We start from the raw sequence: 23,130 nt of genomic DNA on the forward strand, positions 1-23,130 counted from the left end.
GCATCGCCTCAGCTTGCTTCCCACAACCCGACCGGTGTGACGCGACCGTGCTTGATGTCATAAATTCCTCGGCGAGGCTCGCCCAGGCCCCGCTGACTGATGAGTTTGTAATCTGCGTTTGAGCAGGAGCACCACCTGCCACTCACCTCCCATCAATCACGGTGACAGCCGCAGGTCATGAGCTCGAACCTCTGTGGGAGAAAACGCACTTTAAACAGGTCAGTGGGAGCTGATGTTCAAATCTTGTCTGAATCTTACATTTCTACTTGTCTGCAGAGTGTGAATGTGGTCTAAGTTGCTATAGTGGGAGCTTGCGACGCTCGCTTTACGACCAAGAACATTTTTGAGGTAATCTTGGCTAAAATACTTCTGCTAGTAGATGATATCATGACGCCTCAAAAAGCCAAGCTTTGTAGGGATTTAGCCCCCTTTTAGTTACATTGCGTCTCTTTGTATTTATACGATACCTCTTTGGGATAATTTAGCATCTCCTTGTGGTCTTGTTGGGTCTCTAAACTATATGGCTTTTAGAGACACTAAAAATGCACAGCCTCTTCATACTACTATAAAATAATTACCTTGTTTTACCAGGAGTAGTAGTTAGCTCAAGATCCCTTTCTTTCTCTGCAGAGTCTAACATTTTGACGTTGAACCGAGGCAGAGTGCTCATGATGAGATGGGGGGGAAAATACTCCTGGGGCAAATGTCAAGCAGTTCTTTCAGTGCCTGTTTGAACACTATTTGTCTCTACATTGCTTTACATCTCTGCAAGCGGCAGCGGCAGCAGCCAGTGTTGCAAATCATGACACAGTGTGAGAACTGGACTAAAGCTACTGTCGTGTCACAGAAAACGGAGAAACAGCCGACCCGGAATGTGAAATAGCCCACACATTAATGTTTTACATCTTTACACACACGAACAGCTACTAGTAATTTACTACTTCACACACACACACATACACAAATTCACACAAAAACCAAACCTTCCACAAACCAGAGTCAGTCTTGCCCAGGTGATTTAATCTGACTTGACTTACTGGTTAAATATTGACAAGAAGTGATGCTGAAGAGACAAGAAATCAGACGTGGCACCTTACTGCCAAAGCTGCACGAACGCCTGCTGCATCATCGTTCCAATACACACACACACACACACACACACACAGTGGCTGGCAGCAGCTGAGACTCAGTGAGGGCAGAAGTGGGGAACGAAGCGGATAGAAGAGGAAGGCGAACAGACGAGAACAAGCGGACGCAGGATGAGTCAGTTTTCGGACCATGCCGTCGTGTCGGTCTGCGGGAGGATCCAAAACGTCCCCTTGCTGGAACTGCTGGCGGTGAGTCTCGGTCCATACATTACTCCTCCATGCCTCTCAGCCTTCCATCCATTGAGGGTGTATCTGGGGCAGGCTGTCTGGAGCTGGACGTAGGTCTGACTGGGTCATCGTCAGGCTAACATCCTGCCCCTCAGTCTGCCGCAATTCACAACCACCTACATCGTTTTGATGCCCCAGACAGGAGACAGGAATTGCCTTGGGTTAGAGGAGTAGGGCATGGTGTGGGGGGGGGGGAGGCGTTGCAGGGAAATTCATCAGAAAGTAAGTTTGTGATTGGACTTTCTCTGTTGCAATTGTATATTATTATGAAAAGTAGAACATTTCCAGTGAGCAAGGTGCCAAAACTACACTATTAATTGTTGAAGTCGAAGCAAAAATGTCAAACATTTGCTAGTTCCAGCTTCTAAAATATGAGAAGTCGCTGCTTTTCTTCTCTGTAAATTGACAATGTTTTGTGTTTCCAGTTATTATACAAGCACTTTAGGATATGAGACTTTTGAAAGAAAAAAACCATTCATTTGCTAATTAAAAAAGAAATAAAACCTTTTTGGAGTGCTGATGTGCTTTTGGGACTCGGTCAACATGTCTGTCCGTAGCTCCCCAAACGTATGGGAATGTTTGGCTCCTTGACGGTGTGTGGTGCATTTAAAGCGCGGCAATCCTGCCGTGTTTCATATGTAGGTCACTAGCTGACAAGCTGCGTCTGCCGCTAATTACGTGCGAGAATGGAGCTTGTTTCCAAATACATTTCCAGAAGGTCCAAATCAGGGGGACCCACTCGCCAGCTGTACATCATTACCCCAAGTGGCTCAGATGACTTGTAATATTTGACAGTTTATTAGGAGGCTGCTATAATGTGTGTGTGTGTGTGTGTGTGTGTTGGAGGAGGCATTTAAATGACTGTCAACCGCCAGCTCTAAAAATATCAGTTTTTGAGAGACTTCATTTCTTCATTTTGGTTTGCTATTGGTTTTTTGGAACAAGAACGTGAGATTCTGAAGTGCTGTGACTTTTCATTGGCTAAAAAAAAAAAAAAAAAAATGGATTTGTGCTCTTCTAGAAACACACCGCAAGATAAATAAAGTGGAAGAAATGTGATTATTTCATGGGGGGATTTTGTTTTTCATCTCTTTCTCTTTCATCTCTTTCCGTCTTTATCTGAATATCTGAGCCAGAGGTGTTATGTGGAAATCCAGGGCTTCTTACCCTCTGCCACAGCGTGGACACAATTATGCAGACAAATGTCTCCAGCGAGCTCCGAGACTCCATATATCCTTTATCTAATTACATTAACAGGAGCCGGATAGTGACTAATGGCTCATGGAGGAGAAGAAGGAAGAGGAGGAGGAGGAGGAGGTGGGGAGGGAAGAAACACACGATGAGGAGCTGGAGAGGCCCGGGATGCATGATTGCATTTTTCCATCCTATTTCACTCTCTCACTCCTCCCCATGCCCATATCACTCCCTGTGCTTGGTTTAGAAATCCCCCCTTACCCCCCCACCCCCAAACAAACCCCAATCCTACGCACACACACTCACACACTGACCCAGTGAGCCTTTTTCCAGCCTGACCGACTTCTAAGTAGCAAAAACACACCATGCGATTTCTTTTTCTCTATTGCTTTTGAACTGTGAGGCATTGTGGCGTGAATGTTGGCTTTATGGCCGATGTTCTGCAATCGTATTTCTGAGGCTCAATCAAAATAAAGCTTGGTGAGGGCCACAGGAGACTTGTCCCTGTTACCATTGCTTTTACTGTTTATTGAATAGAAGCTCTGCATAAGCCAATGTGGGCTGCTGTGTTTGCAAACCACCTTAGATGTCTTTAGCATCCTGTGCCGCCAAAATAAAAGCCTTTTTTAACCTGCCCACGGTAAGAGTGAAGGCCAAAGTCCTCTTATGCAGCTGATCTCTTTTTATAGATTACTTCATTCACTTACTTCCACTCAGTCTTAATATGATATGACAATTATGAAATGTTGATGACATACTTGGCCTGCAAAATAGATCTATAGTGCTGATAACCGATAACACCTGGAGTGGGTGGCTGCAGCAAATTGTTTGGAGTGTTTGAGTGCCAGGATGTGACACCTGGTGACACTTGCTCCCACCCAATGCGTCACCTTTACCAGAAACGATAAATAACAAAAAGTACAGCCGTGTGACAGTACGTCTGTTTGTGATGAGACAACACGATGATTCATAAGTGTCTGTAATGCTGTGAGTAGTGACTTAACAAAGGAGCGGATTGTTTTTTGTTTTTTTTTTTTGTGCTATATTGCACTGCGCAAAAAAACAACAGCAAACAAACAAAAAAAAGCGATGAGCTACTCACATCTGCAAAAAATTTTAAGTAATTCAGAGGGTGGCGAGACGGCTTAAAAAAGGATTTTGGGAATACAAAACAAAAATAAAGTATTAAATCTTGAAGGACGCATTCTGCTTTGTGTCTGTGCTGTTTAATTTGCTGTTGGATTACTGGCTGTCTGTGCACGTAGTGTATAATGTCTGTGTACCAGAAAACGACTAATAATCCTCATAGCAATTCAGTCATTGTTGTTCCAGTTCATTGTTGCTGCAGATGATATAGTTCCATCTCTCTTTCAGGCGACTGCAAATTTTCAGTGGTCACTGAATAAAGCAGGTGCTCTTTCCTGAGGCGTCCACCGGGTTTGCAGGAGCTCAGCAGTCTTCTGGCTCCTGTTACTTTATGCTAATATCCCCCAGCTGCAACCTGCAATTCCCTGCTGCTTCCCTGCTTTTCCTTCTCTGTCTCGCACCAACTCGCACACGCACACACTCACGCAGAAGCCCCCGGGACAGTCACGGGAGGGCCCTGGAAAAAAAAGGAAGCCGGAATGATTAATTAACTCTGCCCTCATTTTGATACAGCCTTATTGGCTTTCAACAGCCTAAATTCGGCTTCAGAGCTTTGCATAGATTATCCTCCCACCAAAACCAACGCAACAGCTCCCTCCCAAAACACACACACGTTTCCAAAATATTGAGGTCATGTTGTTACTCATGCTACGGTGAATGCGCAAACATCGGTTTCTGGGCAGGTTGTGTTGCTCAGCACAGTGAAGTGTCAGTTTTGTTGAACGTTGATTTTGCAATAATGGGAGAGACGCTGCCCTTAAAGGGAACTGGCTGAAAGATACTGGCAGATATTGGCCTGAGAATGGCTGCTGTCACTGTTGCGGCTAAAGCTGGTTTGGATTTCAGAATGATTCTGCTTTGATGGTCTTTCGCATGTTGTGCAGTGTTCATCGCTTTCCAACAGCAACACCAAACACTTGGGCAAACTGTCCGATCGTGGTTGCATCTGGGTCACGTTTGCACACAAGCACACGGGTCGATATGACAAACTGATAGAGACTTTACGTAGAAAATCAGACATCGTAAAAGACCTGTTTTTACAGTGCCAGTAGTTGATAGTTGATAAAACGTAGCATCAAGAAACAGTGAAATGAAGTAGTTTAAATAATATAGAATCCTGACTAAGCCTCTGCTTTATTACAGGTATTCATTCATTCACAGTTCAGTGTGTGTTTGTGTGCACACTGGACACAGTGTGCGTTCCTGTGGCCCTGCGTGGTCAACGTCCCATATGTGTAGGTGTGATGTGTGACTTTTCACACTGTGTGTGTGTGTGTTTGCTGTGAACACCAGGTGCTCCAGCTGGGCTGTGTCCCTGCACTGGCCTGGCCCTCACCGACCGTGCTCTGGACCCCCGTGCTTCTCTACTGACGACAGCCTCTGAGTGCAGGCAGCCTCTTCGGCTTTAAAGGGCCTGTCAGCTTCCGGCTACCGAGCTTGACAATATAGCAGTGCTCCTGTATATCGACAGTACGCTGGGGAAAATGCCTGCGGCGCAGTTGTCTTTCTTTTTGTTTTGTTTTGGACTCTCATTCATCCGTTTATCTCTTCTGCTTTCCACTGTTTTGTTCTCTTTCTGTATTATTGTGCACACACTGGGAGGCAATGAGTGCATGTTTCATCATCTTCTCCCTCCCAAACAAAAGATCACCTGCCTGGCTGTGTGTTGTGTTACAGGGTGGGAGCCCCAGGGGAAAGCCTGCAGCCGCCTGCACAAGTTTCTAATGACTGTGTCATGACGGGCTGCTATTATCCCCCAGAATGCACTGTTTGGGCAATTTTACCCACTTGATGCGAGCCTGCTCTTGCATGTGTTTGAACTTGTGTACTGCAGAAACGCAGCTTGGAAATGGCTATGTGTCTGATGTATGTGAAGAAAATCAAATGACTAGTCGTTATTTGGATAACCATAAGCCATTCCCCCCAAATTTCCCTCCACGGCATCCCTGCAGAGGAAGCTGCTCATACGCAAACAGCGCCAGAGGGGATGCAACCAATCGGCCTGCTGCACTGCGTTGTATTACAATACGGTGCTGTTCGCAGCGAACCTGATTTCCTCCGACGTGGCTAATGCGCTCTGTCAGAAGCCTCTGTGGCTGACGTGAGCCTCGTCTCTGCTCTGCAAAAAGTCCGAGAGAAGGAAGAGGGAGCTGAGTACAGTTCAGTTCACCACATCTGCCTTCTGGCCACAGTTACACCTCTACCTAGCAGTCAGGAGCCAGTGACCTTCACACAGATCTTACTATTTGAGGAGCTGAATTCTTCCCTGCCTGCAACAGCATAGGCTGGGAATGTTCTCCAATGATCATTTTTAAAGCCATTTCTAATCAGTCTTTATCTTTTTGTTCTTATTGTTTTAAAGTGTTCATCATAATAGAGGGATTATAAGATATTAGGCCCCTGTGCTTTGTTTTTTTTTATATTTTAGGTCCATTTTCAAATGTTTTTGGTGATTTTCTGCACCTTTCGAGTGCTTTTATACATCTATATTTGGTTGTTTTTCCTTGACATCATTTTTGACAAACTCCTCTTGTTTGCTGCTGTTGTAGGGCTATTTTGCTATTTTAGCATTTTTAAAAAATCTTTACATCTGACTTTTTGGTTGCTTTTGTCTCTTTGCAGCTTTCAACAGAGCCCTACGAATTTGAAGTAACAAATATTAACACGCTCTTCATAAGGAGGCTCATCGTCATGCAACAGATGTTGTCACATTATCTCAAATGCCAAATATCAATATGCGGTGCAGAGCACAAAGAAGGAAATTCACGCAGAAGCAAAAGATTTTTACAACACTGTGTCATTCTGTGTTCTTCCTCAGACGATTGCCCTTATTATAATCTCGTGAAGCTTCGAGCTGCACACGTGAAATGCGCACGTTCTCCAGTGCGTTTACAGCCTTTGATATCAGTCATTGATTGTTGAGATTGGATGGCTTTCTGGCATTAGTAAGACAGAAAGAGAAGGATCAATAGCATCTGCATGTAGTAACATTTGTCTGTGTGAGTCATCCGGCTAGCTGGAGCCATTCACATTATTGACTCTCAGTCAGTTTCTAAAGACATAATAAGATCTGGATGCCTTTCATGAGTCCATAACTCAACTTTATGGTGATGTGCCTGTGGCGTTGGCTGATTTTCCGGGATCCTCTCTCTCGGCCAGACATCAGAGCAGTGATCGGGGTTTTATGAGGCGCTACTGAGCCTCAGGTGAGCAGGACTGGATGAAAGATGCTTTGACCCCCGGGGCTGATTGTCTGCGTTGTCAGTGGTCAGTGATTGCCTTTGTGTGTGGTCGTGGCGGTCACTTAGAGGCTATTGTGGGAACCCACGGCAGCCAGCGGGCTTTCGAGCCATGACCCAACATCCATCTGCCACAACAGCTGTAGGAGCCAATAAATGCAGCAAGCACAATTCCTGTGATTCCTCACTTACGTTCACTTAATTGGAATTGTCTTTGCAGGAAATGCTGAGTACTCCTAAAGTTCAAGCCAGCTTTATTTTTGCGGCATTTCCTGGTTGGAATTTCTTCTAACGAGGGGGCTGAACCAGATTAATTGTTAGATTATTAAGCCTTTCTCTTCTGACCCACTTCCCGTTACTGGTTGCATGGCTTGACACCAGCACAGGATCTGTGTGTGTGTGTGTGTGTGTGTGTGTGTGTGTACACTGGGAACCTGGAAAGCTTCTGAATGGTCTCAGGATGGGTTTCACTGTTAATGGACCTCTTATTGCACAAAGTACTCTGAGAGGATGCTGAAATGAGGCGATGGTGAAAGCTCCTCATTGTCCCATCAGGCTTCCATTCAGAGCGATTTACTCAGGCCCATTCACGCGACGGGGCAGTGTGATCAGGCACCGGCCTCCGACATGCAACACAGCAATGCAGAAAACTGCAAGTCTAATTCAAGTTCAATTCAGTTCAATTCATAAACAAATCAAATACATTATGATATTTGAGCTTAGCTTCAAAGGGACTGTAGGTCTATTATTTTACCTTTTATTTTACAGAACTAAGTTATTTTTTCTGCTTTTGTCCAGAACTTCAAGAATAAGGCTTGTCAGTGGCCTCTACTCACCATTATGTGCAACAGTTTGGATTTAGCACATTAGTTTGTCTGTGTTATAGACCTTCATTGTTGTCTGAAAAAAATTAAAAATACATCAGTGAGATACACTGGTGCACTGCTGGACTCTTGCATTCCTGAGTTACACATAACAAATTACTGTCTTTAATTTATACTTAGCTTCTGTAAAACAAACAGTATCCTGCACCTGACAATCTGCAGGGAGAACCAGCTTGCTCAGTTCTAGCTCAGTAGCTTTACATTCAACCTTGGCTCCTAGAAATTAGGTTTCCCATGCAATTAAACTGCAAAAACAATAATGTTTTTGTAGGGAACATATTTAATGGAGGATATTTCAAACGAATGAAGCAGATTTAAACCACGTCACAGAGAGGTCGTTGGGGTGGATGGCGAGCATACAAAGCACAGGGCCTGAATTTAACTCCAGAGTCCTGTGTGTGATTAACAAACAGCAGCACTTTGCTTAAACTTGCTCCGGATTGAAATATAAGATGTTTTTTAACGCTTTGGACATTTTCGATAAATGCCAACACATTCTCAACATGTTGCCCAACGTAATCAGCCCGCATTTTTGTTCAACACAAAAGCTTATTGTGATGTTGCAGTTGACTTGTAGCAGTTGAGCTTTTGAGCTTTGCCATTTTATTGGTGCTAATATGCAATGTGACTACATTCCTTTTGGCTACAATTTGAAACTTCCTAGAAGGCCCAACTCCCCGACTCCCGTTAACAAACACTATCCTGTTAATTAGTGAGCTTAAGAGGAGCTGTTACGTGGCTTTTGTTTTGGTTGGATCGGACCTGCTGCTTAATCTAACTAGCTGCTAATATTTACTGGCCAGACACAAGCGCAGTATCGATCGTTTCATATAAGTGGGACGTGCATTTCTTTGCACGTCCCTTCTTTTTTTTTTTCTGCCAAACGACCCCTTGTAAAATGCATAACTGAATTTCATATGTGGTGTGAATAACAAAGGCAAGTCAGTCCGCTCCTGACCTACAAGGGGAACAATGCAGAACACTCCGGCATGGGCTGTATAATATCATGGTAAACAGCTCCTGCTGAGAGCAATGCTTTCAGGGGTAGAAGGCATCTGATGGGTGAGCTATTGTAACCCTTCAGAATAAAGCCGCTACCTCCTTTCAATCGGCCTGTCGCAGGCGTCCGGTTGAGAAATGGCTTCTCGAGGGCTCAGAGATTGTGGCAGCTTTGGCTAAAAGAGGGGGGGGGGGGGCTGGCCCAGATAGAGAGGGTTAGCTGAGTAAACAAATAATAATGATAGAACAGTGTTGTTATTGTAGTACAGGTCCAGCACTGCAGCATTTTCCCACAGTAGCTGAACTATCATATTCTGCTCCTAAAACATCTCAAAGAGCGTCTCGGCAAACGGAGCCCAGAAAGCTACATTTGAGCGCAAACAAACAATTTTCCAACCCGAGTTCCTGTCAGGAAGCTGGGCTGTGATAGTAACATATTCAATTTATTTATCAGATGGATCTTTGACGCTCCGTTTCCTGGGACAAGAGTGCTCGTGTACACGCTGATGTCACTCGTCTGAGAGTCCTAATGAGAAACAGTGCTGATGTCAAATTCTCCTTCAGCTCCCATCTGGAAAAGATAAAACAAATATGGCTGCTAAAAATAAGACTGCACTTGAGATGATAACAAGGATTTAGTGCCATTAGCTGTGTAAATACAGTGTGTGGTTGGCCCCGGATTCATATTGAAATTCCTTGCCGACCTGGATGAGCTCTGACTGTAAAAAGCCCTTGGAAATAGGCTGAGATAATGCCTTTCAGAAGTCGATGATGGTCGATTTAAATATTTTATGCTGTTGAAATATTGGACTCGGTCCTCTTTCAAATCACTTGACGGAGTGCGATGAGCCGCTGCAGGGAGAGGTCTTTGTTCACATTAACCCATGAAATAAATGCAGCCACAGTAGTGTGGAGATGATCTTTTCAAGTCCCGATGACTGCCTGACATTGAAGCTACAGAACAAAACAAACTTTGTCCACTGTGCTTTCCAGTCGTGTGATTGGTGAGCACTGCTGTTTGCATCAGTACTTCTTTATATACTTTTTTAATTCTATTTCAAGCTTTGAGTTAATGATTCAGAATGATGCTACGGACTTGGAGGACTGGGCCCCAGGTTTGTGTCTGTATAAGGATTTATATCGTTTCCTGGAAGCTGATTTATCAAACCTAAAAATTTGAGCTACGTTGTGTTTTGGTCGCACAGTAAAGCTTGATTCTGTGCCGATTCTACGCCCTGGGTATGTATTCCAAAATGCCTTAAAGCAAAGACACAGTTTCATAGAAACCCCACCACCAACTAGCGGCTTGGTTAGTGTCATTGCAGAGTGGCACAGACACAAGTGCACAAATGTAAGTATCGACGCAGAGGCATAAATCTAGCTTAGGTGTTCACTTCACAAAGGAAAGGTGAGGCTTCTGTGACTGGTGTAGACAATTAAGCTCTGAGCACTTCCGAACTGCAACTAATCTAAACCCTGTACAGTTCCTGAAGGCCTCGCAGACACAAAGAAAGGCCGGATGAGGAAGTCTGGTGGCTCACAGTGCAGGGAAGAAGCCTTCGCCCTTCGGTTTCTTGTGTATGGACAGTGCTTTAGTAGAGAAACGATACATTCAGGTCGCCGTTCACTAAAAATGTAGTTTGTTTAAAGATGGATGATAATGATGCTCTTATTTACATCGAAGCCTGGGGGCCTGGGTTTACCTACATTTACACCACCCACGTCTGTGCTGCTGCTGTTTTGTATTTCTGGCCACTGGGAACCTGCGTTTGCGTTGGTCAGTTTAGGCAAATGTGTGCATTCATTTTCCCCCATGCACATTTTCACTAGTTAGCGTTCACATTCAGACCTTTTGGCCACAAGCCTGTTTTGTTAACCCTGAGGCTACTGCCACCCCCACAGTCTGTCTGGAAAGATGCGCCAAGAAAAAACATGGAAATCACCCCCCCCCCCCCACTGCATCGCCACAGAGATAATTCATGACCACGGGAATAATCTTTGGACTGAGTCCTGCACTGGAGGTCAAAAGTCACCACAACCCATCTCTTTTTACATGTCTCATCAGTATTCTTCTGCTATACCCCCCCCCACCACCACCTCACTCTATCTTGATCCACTTTCCATCACTGCCAAGTTAGGTAGGAAATGTGAATCTGATAAGCGTGAGTGACAGAGGTTGGTTTGGGGATGACAGGAGCACAAACAAACAGCGTCTTCTTGTCACATTACCATTTCCCCCCGGTTCTGCTTGCCTGCATGCCTGTAGGGGCAATCAACATTCCCTCGTCCCGAGGCGCGTGGACGATGAGAAAAAGAAATCAGAAGTTGACATTAATGCTGTCTGCGGCAGGAACGCATCGCTTTGCCTGCTCGCTTGCCTCAACGTCTGCCAGGCACCTGGCGAGTCAGTTGACTCGGGGGGGGGTCCTTGTCAATAAATCAGCTTCTGGATTAAACAAAGGAGAAGCTGTGATAATGCTGCGCACTGAAGCTGATGCAAGTAAAATGTCAGGGAACCTGATAGTGTCTTGGGCGAGGCCTGTCTCTGCGAAACTGCCTGCTTGGAGGTCATGAGGTTGTTGCTGAAGAGGCTTTGTTTGTGGTTTTTGATTTCGTCTCTTATACTCTTTCTTTCATTCCGACTTAACAGTATCTCAGCATAATTCTTACTCTGTGCTACCACTAAAATGCTGTTTGACACAATGATGTAGAGAACACGGCCGTACTGTACCAAGGAGAGGCAGCTTTAAACTGCAGATATTGCTGAATCGATCATCTTCAGTCTTTAATGTGGCTAATTTTCCATGAAGGAACACGGGCACCGCTGCTTCATCAAGACTCCTGCCGCTGCTTCAGCCACAGTGCCCCTCGATGAGGTGGGGCACCTGTCCATCACAGCCTGAGTAAACAGAAGCTCAACTTCCCCTCATGAATTGACCAACATATGTTTAGCATCAGCCCTCTGCTCTGACGTGCCGCTTCCTCATCGCTTTCCAAATGGTGTCTCTCGTTTTATCTTTGTCTGCTTTCAAAGTGTTTTCTGTTTCTCCCTCGGTTTCGGGCTTTGCGATGTTTGGATTCGACGACAGTAATGTGGATGCAGAGGCATAATTATTTAGAGCTGCTGTCATCTGATCCTACCCTCAAGTATGCACACAATCCTACTTATTGTTTGTGAGTTAAAGGGGGAAGTCGGGATGGAAAACAGAGATTTGAAAGCAGGAATGACCAGACAGTCATTCAAATACTGTATTGGTGTTATCGACCCTCATGGAAACTATAGATTTACTTTTCAATATAAGAAATAATTAAAGGGCCGACTTCCTCATTTCATTACATCCATTAGTTTACTCTTTCTTTTAGAAACGAATCAACATGTATTTGTTTGTGATGTCTCTGTATAGTCTGCCTTCACCATCTGAGGATTCATCTTTCAGCTTTTTGACACCCTCCTCTTTCTGCTGCCGTTATAACCTCTCTGATCTTTTCTGCTCTTCTGGGTTGCCAGGTCCACGTTTACATTTCATTTCTGTCATCGGCACTCTCCCTCCCGCTCCAAGTACACCTGGCTGAATATTGGCCCCCAGATGATAATAAAATCTAGCAAAAAACCCCCCAACCTCCACCTCCCAGCCTTGTAAAATCTGGGCAACAGTCACTCCACAGACTTCTACCCCCTCTTGTGCTCAGTATTTCTTAGATTCCCATCCTGTCTGGAAACAGCAGTACTAACATATACACACTGTGTATTTGTTTTTATTTCTAAAAGCTGCATTCCTCCAGTGCTCCTCCCTAATGTGAGTTTTGGGGGATTTAAATGGAGGCTGAGAACAAATGAGAAAGGACAAGAGAGGGATGGAAAAAAGAAAACACGGTGAGAAACATTTGTGTATATAAAAAGTACTTGAATTTGGACTATGCACTATGTAGATGTGTAGCTTAGAAAAACATTACAGTCCTTACAGATATCTGGATAAAAGATACTTGTGAAACACTTGCGACACTTGTATTTAAAGTAAGTCACAATCACTTTAGGGTTTTGCACTTGTCTTAGCAGTTTCTGATGTTACCAGAAAAGATCAGTTGCTTTATTATTTGACATTTTGGCACATATGATCAGAACCGATTCATAATCTAGATTCTTCTAACAGGTCAAAATAAACTAACTGAAGAACTGCTGCACTGGATAACCTCTAATGTTTTTCATTCGTTCACATCTTTATGGTGTTTAATTTTGAAAGGCATGTTTCTGTAGTGAAGTTTTTCCGGCTTTGGGTGGTTATAAACCTGGTTTGTCTTGATTCAGAGATTTAATACTTACTCACAAACTCATGCAAACATGCAAATGTGTGTAGTCATGTAGTCATATATATACCTTCAGCTGCTGCTCTACACAGGTAGCTCTGTGGAAGTGATCATATAGCAATGTCAAAACCGATGCGTTTCATTCCTCAGCTACTTTTTCAGCCCAGTCCAGTGAGATTTGTGCTGTGAACAGTTTTGCCACTGTTCCCAACTGGGATGAATGGCCCACTCTGTCAAACCCAAACAGTGCACGAAGAGCCCAAACAGACTGGGGGTTATTCGAGCGTTGGATGTATCTTAATGTTTGGAAAGATAATCCGTGGGAATTTAGATTCGTGATGACGGTGAGGTGTTGATGTTTGGGCTGGGCCGGACCATAGGCGGTGCTGGAGGAAGAACATCAGATAACCCGAACTGCTGAAACTCGCCATAGATGGTGAACAGGCTCCCTTTTGTATCTCGAGTAATCCATATTCCCTGAGACTCTTCCATTTGGGGCAGGTAGGCAGATGAAGAACATCCTGCTCACTGGAGGCATTTGTTGCACAAATGTCCTCTGGTCAATGAGGCCACTGTGTGAGGCTCCACATAACTTTACAGTCAATGAGGTTTCTGGTACAATTAAGTGGTGAAGTGCGCAACTCAGTTACAGCATCATTAGTTGAGCTATTAACTGTAAGAAAGTAAGAGCTCGATTTGATTATTATTATTTAAACGTTAAAGGCAGATATCACGTAAAACAGGTGAGGATTCTGCATGACCCTGGACAACATTTTGTCCACACCAAGAAAAAAAAAACCACAACAGACAAATGTAAATTACCACAAACTCAATCCAATACAATTAAAAAAGAAAGGGTGGGGGAAACTTCCCCTGTCCACATCCAAGGGCCCATTTCTCCTATCTCTGTCCATGTTCCGCCATGATGACATAATGCGGGATCACGTCCATCTTTGATGGCAAATCATCACTTACAGATTAGGTTGACAGGGCACCGAGCTGAGGAGCTTTTCCCCATGTGAAAAATAAAATGTATTGCCTGATGAGCTGCCCTCTCCACCGATAAAAAGCAGGGCTATCGGCTGAGTTATCAGAGTCTGAGGATTTGAGACCCTGATGGCCGAGCTGATAGTATGACACCAGGTCGTTGGGATATGAGTAATGACCTCTGAGCGAACGCTGATTAGCCCAGACCTCCATGACATGGTGATAAGACTAATGCATGTTCCCAAAGCTGATATTCAGAGAACTGATAGAGGCAGAAGCAGGGTCTTAGACTTTGCACAGAAAGAATTAGTCATCCAGATTAGTTCATTACCTTGGAACGATAGGATCACAGTCATTATGAATTATATTGGCATTGGGGAATACGTTTGCTTTGATGCTGATTAAATTTGCCCTGTTTACATCTTTGCTAACGAAACACGTAAACTTTGGAGCATTGGATGGCAGATGTATCTGGCAGCAAACCCAGCTGTATGTTTGGCAGGAGGCCAAGACTAACAGCCGTATCAGATTGTGGTGCGCTGTATCTCCCACACTTTGAAAAATCACTGTCATAACTCATTCTCAAGTGTGCTATAAAAAATACGCCCAGAAAGGGTTTTTGCATTCTATTGGCATAACCTTTGACTTGCAGTAGCTCACGTGGGAACTCCACTGTCTTTCAAACCTGCAGCTCAGGGTCTGCGTTCGGTTTCACGGTCCCAGAGGCCGAGCTGGTGTGTCATCAGTCTAGGGGAAAACTCGTGGCAAGCAGACAGGTTGGAATGCGTTCATCGTAGAGACCTGAAGCGTAGAGGTTGTGACTTTGTCTTTGGCGTGCAGAGGCTGCAGTCGCCTGCAAAGTGTTATCTGTAACACCACGCAGAGCCTCTAATGTGCGGGCGCATCGAGGTGATGCAGGGAACTCATCATGGCAAGGACTTCAGGGGATGCTTGCTCTCCTCAGAGGCTCTTGGGTCAAAGTTTTATCTAGATTAAGGTTTGAGTATTTATTCCAGTCTTCTCCAAAGCAGCGTGTATAAGAACCAGACGCTTGTCTAGGATGTGGTTCCGCATTTCCTAATCGTTAAGAATGTGTGAAAGAACAGCTAGCAGGGCCCATGAAGATGAATAATTCTTCTGATGTTTTATTACTGAAAACTCTTGACCATTAATATAAAACAGATTGCTTTGGGTCTGTGTGTCAGTCTGGCTGTTGGCATGTTTTTGTGGCTTTACCCAGAAATGTCTTTTCTTTTTCCCTTTTAAATTCCCCTCCCTGTGACTCAGGAGCACACCAGCGGGGGGGTCTGGGGGCACTCCGATTTTAAAATTTCATAAAGGCACACGAGTATTTGGAGGGGGACTGGGTGTGGAACAAGGCGGGGAGGCTCTTCGCTCAGCTGCTACTGTGCGCTCCTTCTTCAGAAGGTCTCTCAAGAGCCAGGAGTAAACATGCCTGGATCAACATTTCTGTTGGTGTAGAGCAGTAATGCCAGGTTAACCTGAGCTTAGCCCCTGCCCACATCATAGCAGCAAAAATCAATATCCAGTGCTGACCTTTGTTGAAATATTAAGTTTCTTTTACAGCTCTACACATAGGGACTGAGTATTCTCACCTTAAACCCAACAAAACTAAAACAAGCGTTTTCACATGCAAATCTTGCAGTGCCTGCAGACTGGTTCCAGGCCCTCGTCCTTTGCACAAAAACTAGGACATTTAAAGACACTGAATACAAGCAAAACATATCGTGGATTTGTGACCTTAATATAAAAATTATATGTGCAAGTGAATCAAACACCTCTCTGCAAAGTTTCCCAGTCTGTAAAAGTATGTCTACTTCATTTCAAGGAAAGTATATTAGGATTTCGTTAAAGCCTCTTCATGATTTAATATACTTTGGAGGCGATTATGCACTCCACGGGAGCTTACACCTCTTAGGACACTTTAACCCCTGTAAGGAATTGCTGAGCTGCATGAGCGCTGACGCTGAGAAATATGCCTCCGATAAAGTCTCAGGTCAGGAAATTTATTGTTTCTTCAGGCTACACGTGAGTACCTGGGCCTCTTGGGAGCACTGCAGCTTTCACTCGCGCCATAAAGCCATCTGAAATAATGCCTGGCTGAAGATGTAACACGCGGCACTACGTGCATGAGTCACGCTTTAAATCTCCGTTTTAAATACCCCTCCTGTTTCACGTGACAACAGCCATGCCACATTCTCTGCATTCCCTCAAGTGCGCTGAGGATTATTTCAGTCCGCCATCATTAGGAGAGGCCTACGCGATGACAACACAGACTTAGGCAGCTTTACTTCATGTTTGATGTGGCCTGGAAATATTTCCCCTGACGTGGGGCTTTCACGAAGAAAGGTCCCCCTTTGAGCAGCAGCCGTAATTATTATAGGGTCTTGTTGCTAATGGTCTTCAAGAGTTTTGCCCCAGACAGTCACACGTTTTAGCTGATGAGCTGGGAGCTGGTAAAAATTAGCTGTCTTGCATTTTTTTTTTTTTTTTTTTGTGAACATCTGTTCTGCTTCTACACAACACCACGTCTCCTAACATTTTACTGAGAATTGACAGCTTCCTCTGACGGCATCTGCCCGCCCAGCTTAGATGGCTCCAAAAGAGCAACGTGAATCCAATCGTTGGGAGGATTTTTGCTATTGATTAACAGTAAATGTAACTTTGGGAACTTAGCTGAGCGCCAATGGCCTTTGAGCTTGGGTGTGAGTGGCATTCTGGCTGCGTGCTGTGGCACTTTGAAACTAACAGATGGCTCTGGGGCACTGTTGTTAGACAGTGTAATTGGTTGCTATCCAAACATGAAAGGCTTGCCACGCTGATGAAGTCAAAATTAAGGGCCACGACAATGAAAACGATGATGACCAGAACAGGATTTCTTTTTCTTTTGTCATGTCATCATTGTGCAAAACCCGCACAACTATGAGAGAAAATGGAAAATGTGGCACCACGCTGTTAAGCATTGATGTGTTGTCATGCTTTGGTGTTGGCCCCATTTGCCTAACGGTCACCCAGAGTGCCCTTGACTGGTGACTCGACGGGAAGCCTGGGCCTTTGCCATGCTTTGCTGGCATTGGGAAAAGCCGGTGGCGCTGGGTGTGTTGGAGTAACCATCTCAGATGATTGCTTCAGAAGCGGCAGTGGGAGAGGGGCAACCCAGGAAGCGGAAAGACATGAAACAACCGCACTCACTATGCTTAGACCAGAAGCTTGTGCTTCTGAACATCTGGCCCATTGCGAGTTGACTCTCAAGGCCATGGGTTAAAAAAAGCCCATGCAGCGATTGCAGACATACTTGAAGTCTGGCCCCAAAGATGGTTCACAGGGAGGTCAGAATTAGCTCCAGCATTATTCCGGGCAAATTACTGAAAGTTCTTGGTTTGTGTTTGGTAGCTCTCGAGCTTTCCTGTTGTTTTTCCAAGTACTACTGTAAAACGATCAGTTAAAGTTTCGCAGAGAGGCTTTATTTTTGCCAGTGAATGTGTTGCAACAGGCGTAAATATACCCAAAATAAGAAGGTTTATGGTCAAAAAATAAATGGCTCACAGACACTGCTGCCTTTTTTTTTTTTCCTCCTGGAGACATGGAGATTCCTGGCCTAGTAACCTCTTCATGGGAATCCCCATTATTCAATTGCACTCTGCACGCACATGACCAGAGAGTCTAGAAATCAATGGAGAGCATCTGTCCCACAGAGATAAACGTTTACCCAGGAGACACGTCATGAGCTGTCAGGCTAACATCTATTTAATTAGTCTTAAACCTAGACCACACGGAACTGACGGCGTCAAGTCACAACTGGCCGTGTGATGTACTGTAGGTCTGAACCAGATGGTTGAAGTATGGTGCCTATGTGGCCTATTTCTTACAGTTGCTCCCCCCACTTCTGCTTTATGTAGTCAGACCACTAAGAGGCAAATCATTAGGCCAAAGCCAAGAAATTCTGACATCTGTTTTTTTCATTCTCCTCTAGCTTTAGCTCATTTCACCCGTGCTGTAACTCAGTAGCGCACGTTTTGTGAGTGCGGGCTATTCCCAGCTGACATTGCACAGCTGGGCTCGCTTCTGGGCCAGCCGTTAGAAGCTACGCCGAGGTGCTTCTGGAGTTACACATAGAGAGAAGAGAGGGAGAAAGAGCTGCTAAGCTGATGAATCACACCTTTTGAAAAGTACTTTTTGTCTGTGTCTCACACTGCATGACAGCAAAGTGGAGCAAATACACAGCATCACATGCAGTTGATCAGTGCTTGATGTTTTTTTGGCTCAGTTGATGATGTTTACGATGAAGACCTCGGTTTAAATATGCTCGTGTTTCCAATTAGCTTATATTCAGAGCGAGTCTTTGCACACTGACTCCATTGTTTACTTTTGGCTTTTCTCATCCCTTCTTGGCAGGAATACATGGACGCCAACAAATGCATCGACGAGCTCCTCAAACAGCTTGAAGAGGAGCGCCGAAATGTACGAAGGTAAGAGCCGCTCAAGGCTTTTTGGGCAGATGTTTTATCTGCAGCTGCCCGCAATCCATTTCCCAACCAGAGGCAGCAGAACAATGTTGTTTAGTTTTGAGTGTGAGGCAAGCTTTGTATGCTCCTCTGGAGAAATGCTTTTTGTGCTGCAGTCGCACTAAAAAGTGGCAGACAAAGGGGAGACTCTGGGCTCAGTGTGGGGTTGACTGGGGGCATTTCTCATGGAGGTCCTTTGGAACAGATTTGCCCAGACAATGGGAATGAGGAGCTTGCGGAGATGCCAATCTAATGACCTTGTCCCCTCCGTGCTCCTATCACCCTAGCCCTTCCAGCGATGCACCGCCCCCATTGAAAAGAGAGACAATTTTTTAAACTTCACTCTCTTTTGTACAGCCCTCTCTCCATCTCAATGGAGTAATTTTCCCCATGGGTGAGCAAAGAGGAGCTGGGGGGATGGACACAGGGGGATAGAGGTCTCAGGGTGCGTGGCTGGGGGAATGAATGACCACTGACCGTCCTCTTTACTTGGAGGCCAGGGCAGCCCCTTCACAAAGGAAGTAATGTGTAAAGGAATGATCCTACCGTCTAACCTCTTCCCACTTCTCTTTATAAGACGAGGCGACGCCTTCAGTGACAACCGGATTGACCTGATAGCCAATTAAAGTGACCAGTGTTTGGGCCTGAGGACAAACCAGTTTCAGAGACATGGACTTTTACTGACTCCATTTGACTGGAATTATAAGTCCATGATCAGCACTGTACTTATAAATACCTTGGTGTTAGTACAGGTGTTCAGATCGAAGGTACAGAGGCACATTGCCATCGCTACTTTCTATAAATTTCACCACTGGATGTTCTGTGTTTGAACTAAACTCAAAGGCATCAGTACCAGTAGCTCTTCCTGTGAGCTCCTCTGCTTTTGTTCTCACCTTTCAGTGTTTGTTAAAAGAAATTATAAAATGAAGTTTCTAGTCATTTTGACTGATGGCACTCATGCCCCGTCCACAGTACACAATACAGTAATGAGCTGTATAAATGGCCTTTACTAAACCAAACTTTAAGTAGGATTAGCCCTCTTAAGTACATCTTTCCGTTGAGGATCAGGTAACAGGTAATTTGAGCCCAGGGTTTGTGGTTGAGTTTGTCTGAGGGAAGTGCTATTTACAAAGTCACCTGCTTCCAGCGAGCATAAGGCTTCCTTTTGTCTTACACAGAGTAATAACAGCTTCTACAGCTTCTAGAAGGTCTGCGTAGTTGAGATGCTACCATCCAGACGTTGTAAACAAACACGCCAGAGCGATGCTTGTAAAAATTTCTGAAGCTTGGCTTGGTGGAACAACACACCGCCAGGCCACCATTTGTTCCCCTTTCTTCTGCAGTGTGGTTGGATTCATAGTGGCAGTGGTGATAAATGACTTCACACAGACCTTTGTTCCGCTAAAACAAGTCAAAAACCGCCTCCGTCCCCCTTATTAGGTAGCGTCTCACGACGCTGTGGATGTGTCCCTCCACGCCTCCGAATATGGGGCCCGTCAATCTGTCACGAAGAGAAAGACAAGTCCTTACATTCCTGTAGTTCTTTGTGACCCAGTGACCTACGGCGTTTATGTCTCTCATTGTACCATATTAGTGGGTTGTTTAACACTGGTAGCGTACACAGATTGGACAATTATGACTTTTTCAACTCCCCTGCCTAAATTTCAAATATTGAATATGTAGCTATTTCAAATAATTTTACAGTTGTGTTGAATATACAAAAACATACAATATGCATTTCTCTGTAGTTTCATTTCCCTTTTTTTTTTGTACCTTAGCAGGGAGATTATGAGTTGCATTGTCTTGTTTTGGTGTCATTCAAACACGCAGGCAAATGAATCAAGAGAAACTATAGAACATTTTGAACTTGTTTATGATTGTGTCACGGGCATCTGCTGTATCCTCATCATGCTTAAAGCCTCATGCACACACTGCCTCTCACACTCTGCGGCAGCATTATTGCTTGACGGAGCACAAAGCCCCAGTGGGATGCTGGCCCGGGCTTTCCTACTCCCTCTATTCATTGTGATCACATCCTTGACAGACGGAAACAAAAGCTCCACGGCACAGTGTCAACATCAGATGGCGCTAATCCAAATTTGGTAACATCAGACACAGGGTACAGTGGGACACTAACCCCTGGGCTTCACGTTATTCATGATCTGTTTGCAGAGTGCTTTTGTTAAATACGATCGCGTCTTGTTAAAGGTTTACGGTATCATCAGTGGCCGCTGCGTTGTGCATGTGCTGGATGTGTCGAGGAAGATTGGGTTTATTAAAGATTTCTCCTGAATGACAGACGTGTGGGAGGGACATGTGGATGCTCTTCAGTGCTAAAAAGCATGACGGGTGGGGAGTTTGCGTGACCTCTTTCTGACAAGCTGCTGTGTCAAGGCACCGTGATTGTGCAATCTTCCCTGTGGATTAAAACAATGTAGATTAGTCTCTCTCTGCTTCCACTTATTTTCCCGGACGTAATTTGTCACTGTGCTGAGCAGGGTTTTTTTTGCCAAACCGTTTTTTTTGTGTTTTGTTTTTTTTTTTTTTGTTGTTGTTTTTTTTGGTGTGTCTTAAGTGGGTCGGCCATTCTCAGGCCAGTGTTGGGTCACACAGCCCAATGCTCGCCTCACCTGCCATTTTCTGCCAGAGCAGATGGTGTTTGTCCGTGACCCTTTCCACACCTTGGAGGACAAGGAGGGGGCAAGGAGGGGTGTGGAGGTTGGCTGGCAACTGGGAGAAGGGGAGGTGTGGAGAGGACTCAGCAGGAGATCCGCAGAGCTTAGGACAGGTTGCACGGAGCAGGCAACTGCAGCTGCAGGACGTCAATAAGCTATTTGTAATGTTGAAAGAGTCGCTTTAAATACGGCACCAATGGAAAATGGAGGTCAGTTCAGATGTGCAGCGAGCTGAGGGATTATAGGTAATGGGACTTTCTTTGTGTAACTAAATTTGCCTGTAGGAGAAATTGAAAATCTTTCAGTTTGGCTGCGCAACTTTTCATCATGTCGGCCCATTCGTCCTCGTCCAATCACATAAAGATAGATCTGCGATACTGGATTGTGGATTTGAAAGCAGCAAGCAAAAACAGAGAGGTTGTTGGTTTTTAAATTGTAGTCTATAAAGTCCGCCCTTAATCACTGTATATCCCTCAGTGTCATTTGGTTCAGCTTATTCAAAACACTCGTAATTGCTTCAGAGTTTTAACCCACAAATCACTGTTTCTGAAGTCAAAGAGCTCAAAAGTGGCTCAAGAACACTGAGGGAGACTCTTGGTGTCCTTTAAATTTGCCACGAAGTGTATGCTTTTGGAAGAGAATGTCCTCGTGCTCCTATGAGGGTAGCAAGGGAGAGAAAAAAATGTGTGAGTGTATGAGTGTATACACACACACACACACACACGAGAGAGAGAGAAAAAGACCACAGGCTGGGAAACCGCTTTACAAATCTGGACCTTGCTGATGTTACTACAAGGAATATCTGGCCTCAAAGACGCCTGTGTGCTGCCGGCGGTCTGAGCCAGATGAAAGGCAGTAATCCTCAGCTGAAGTATGTGGTGAGGCTGTTCTGTCGATGAGGAGGTGGACAGGGTTCAGCCTCCCGCAAACCATCCAACGCCCCAAGGATCTGCCGTCTCGCTTGGGTGAGAGCCATGCGTTTTACAACTTTAATTGGATAAGTTGACCGGTCTAATGCAATAATTTGATCATGCTAAGCTCCAAAGAGATCTAATAGTATATTTGTGTGCCCTCTGATGTGAATGACTTAGTCTAATCCATCCATTAGAGGTCACTTTACAACCCAGGAGTCCAGACTCCAAAATATCTCAAAGCAGACATCACTGGTTAAATAACTCAAACCGTGAAACCTTCTTTGGGACCCTCAGGCACTGGTGGAATTTCTTTTTTGGGACCTTTTTAACCTATCAGTGTTGTTGTTGAGATTGTCTTTGTGTGTTTTTTCTCATCACGAAAGGCTTGATTAAAGCTTGTGGGGTGCAAACCGCAAACGATCCGAGACTAAAATAGAATGTAATCACAGCGAGTGGGCTTCCCTTTTCATGTGCTGCTATCTATAATTAGCAAAAGGCTGCTCACATCTACCAGAGTGTGATCGCTAACAAGCGGCCGGTCTGAATGCTGTTACTGCTAGTGACGTGTTAACTGTGAACACGATGACGAACCCCCTGAAGCAGGTACTCAAGGAAGTGACATCAAATTTACTGTCACGTGCACCAGTCTGATTGGGATTTGATGGCTGCGCAGTTGCTTTACAGCTCAAAATAAAAAAAAAAAATACTGTTTTTAAATACCAGTAACTGCATCTGTAATGAGACCCCATAAAGTGTAGAGACCCCAAGATGGCTACTGGAAGGCGCACAGTTGTCATCATGTCTTTCAATGCATCCTAACTGTAGCATGAGTTGAAGTACACAGAGAATGTTTGCGTGAATTGTTTAAAATGATCCATTAACACA

At 44.7% G+C, this 23,130-nt stretch overlaps 1 protein-coding gene across 4 annotated transcripts in view; it reads left to right on the top strand.

Moving 5' to 3' along the window:
* LOC137125361 (nck-associated protein 5-like) overlaps nt 1-23,130 on the top strand; it is a 116,434-nt gene that overhangs the window by 17,841 nt on the left and 75,463 nt on the right. For 3 of the 4 annotated variants that reach the window (XM_067500720.1, XM_067500711.1, XM_067500713.1), the window contains exon 3: nt 18,547-18,620. In XM_067500720.1, coding sequence (XP_067356821.1) covers nt 18,547-18,620 — 74 coding nt within the window. Of the gene's footprint in view, nt 1-1,186; nt 1,338-18,546; nt 18,621-23,130 lie in introns of those variants that run through there. The other variant, XM_067500712.1, reaches the window with a different exon arrangement.

The sequence above is a fragment of the Channa argus genome, chromosome 4 (assembly GCF_033026475.1).
Source record: "Channa argus isolate prfri chromosome 4, Channa argus male v1.0, whole genome shotgun sequence".
Classification (NCBI taxonomy): Eukaryota; Metazoa; Chordata; class Actinopteri; order Anabantiformes; family Channidae; genus Channa; species Channa argus.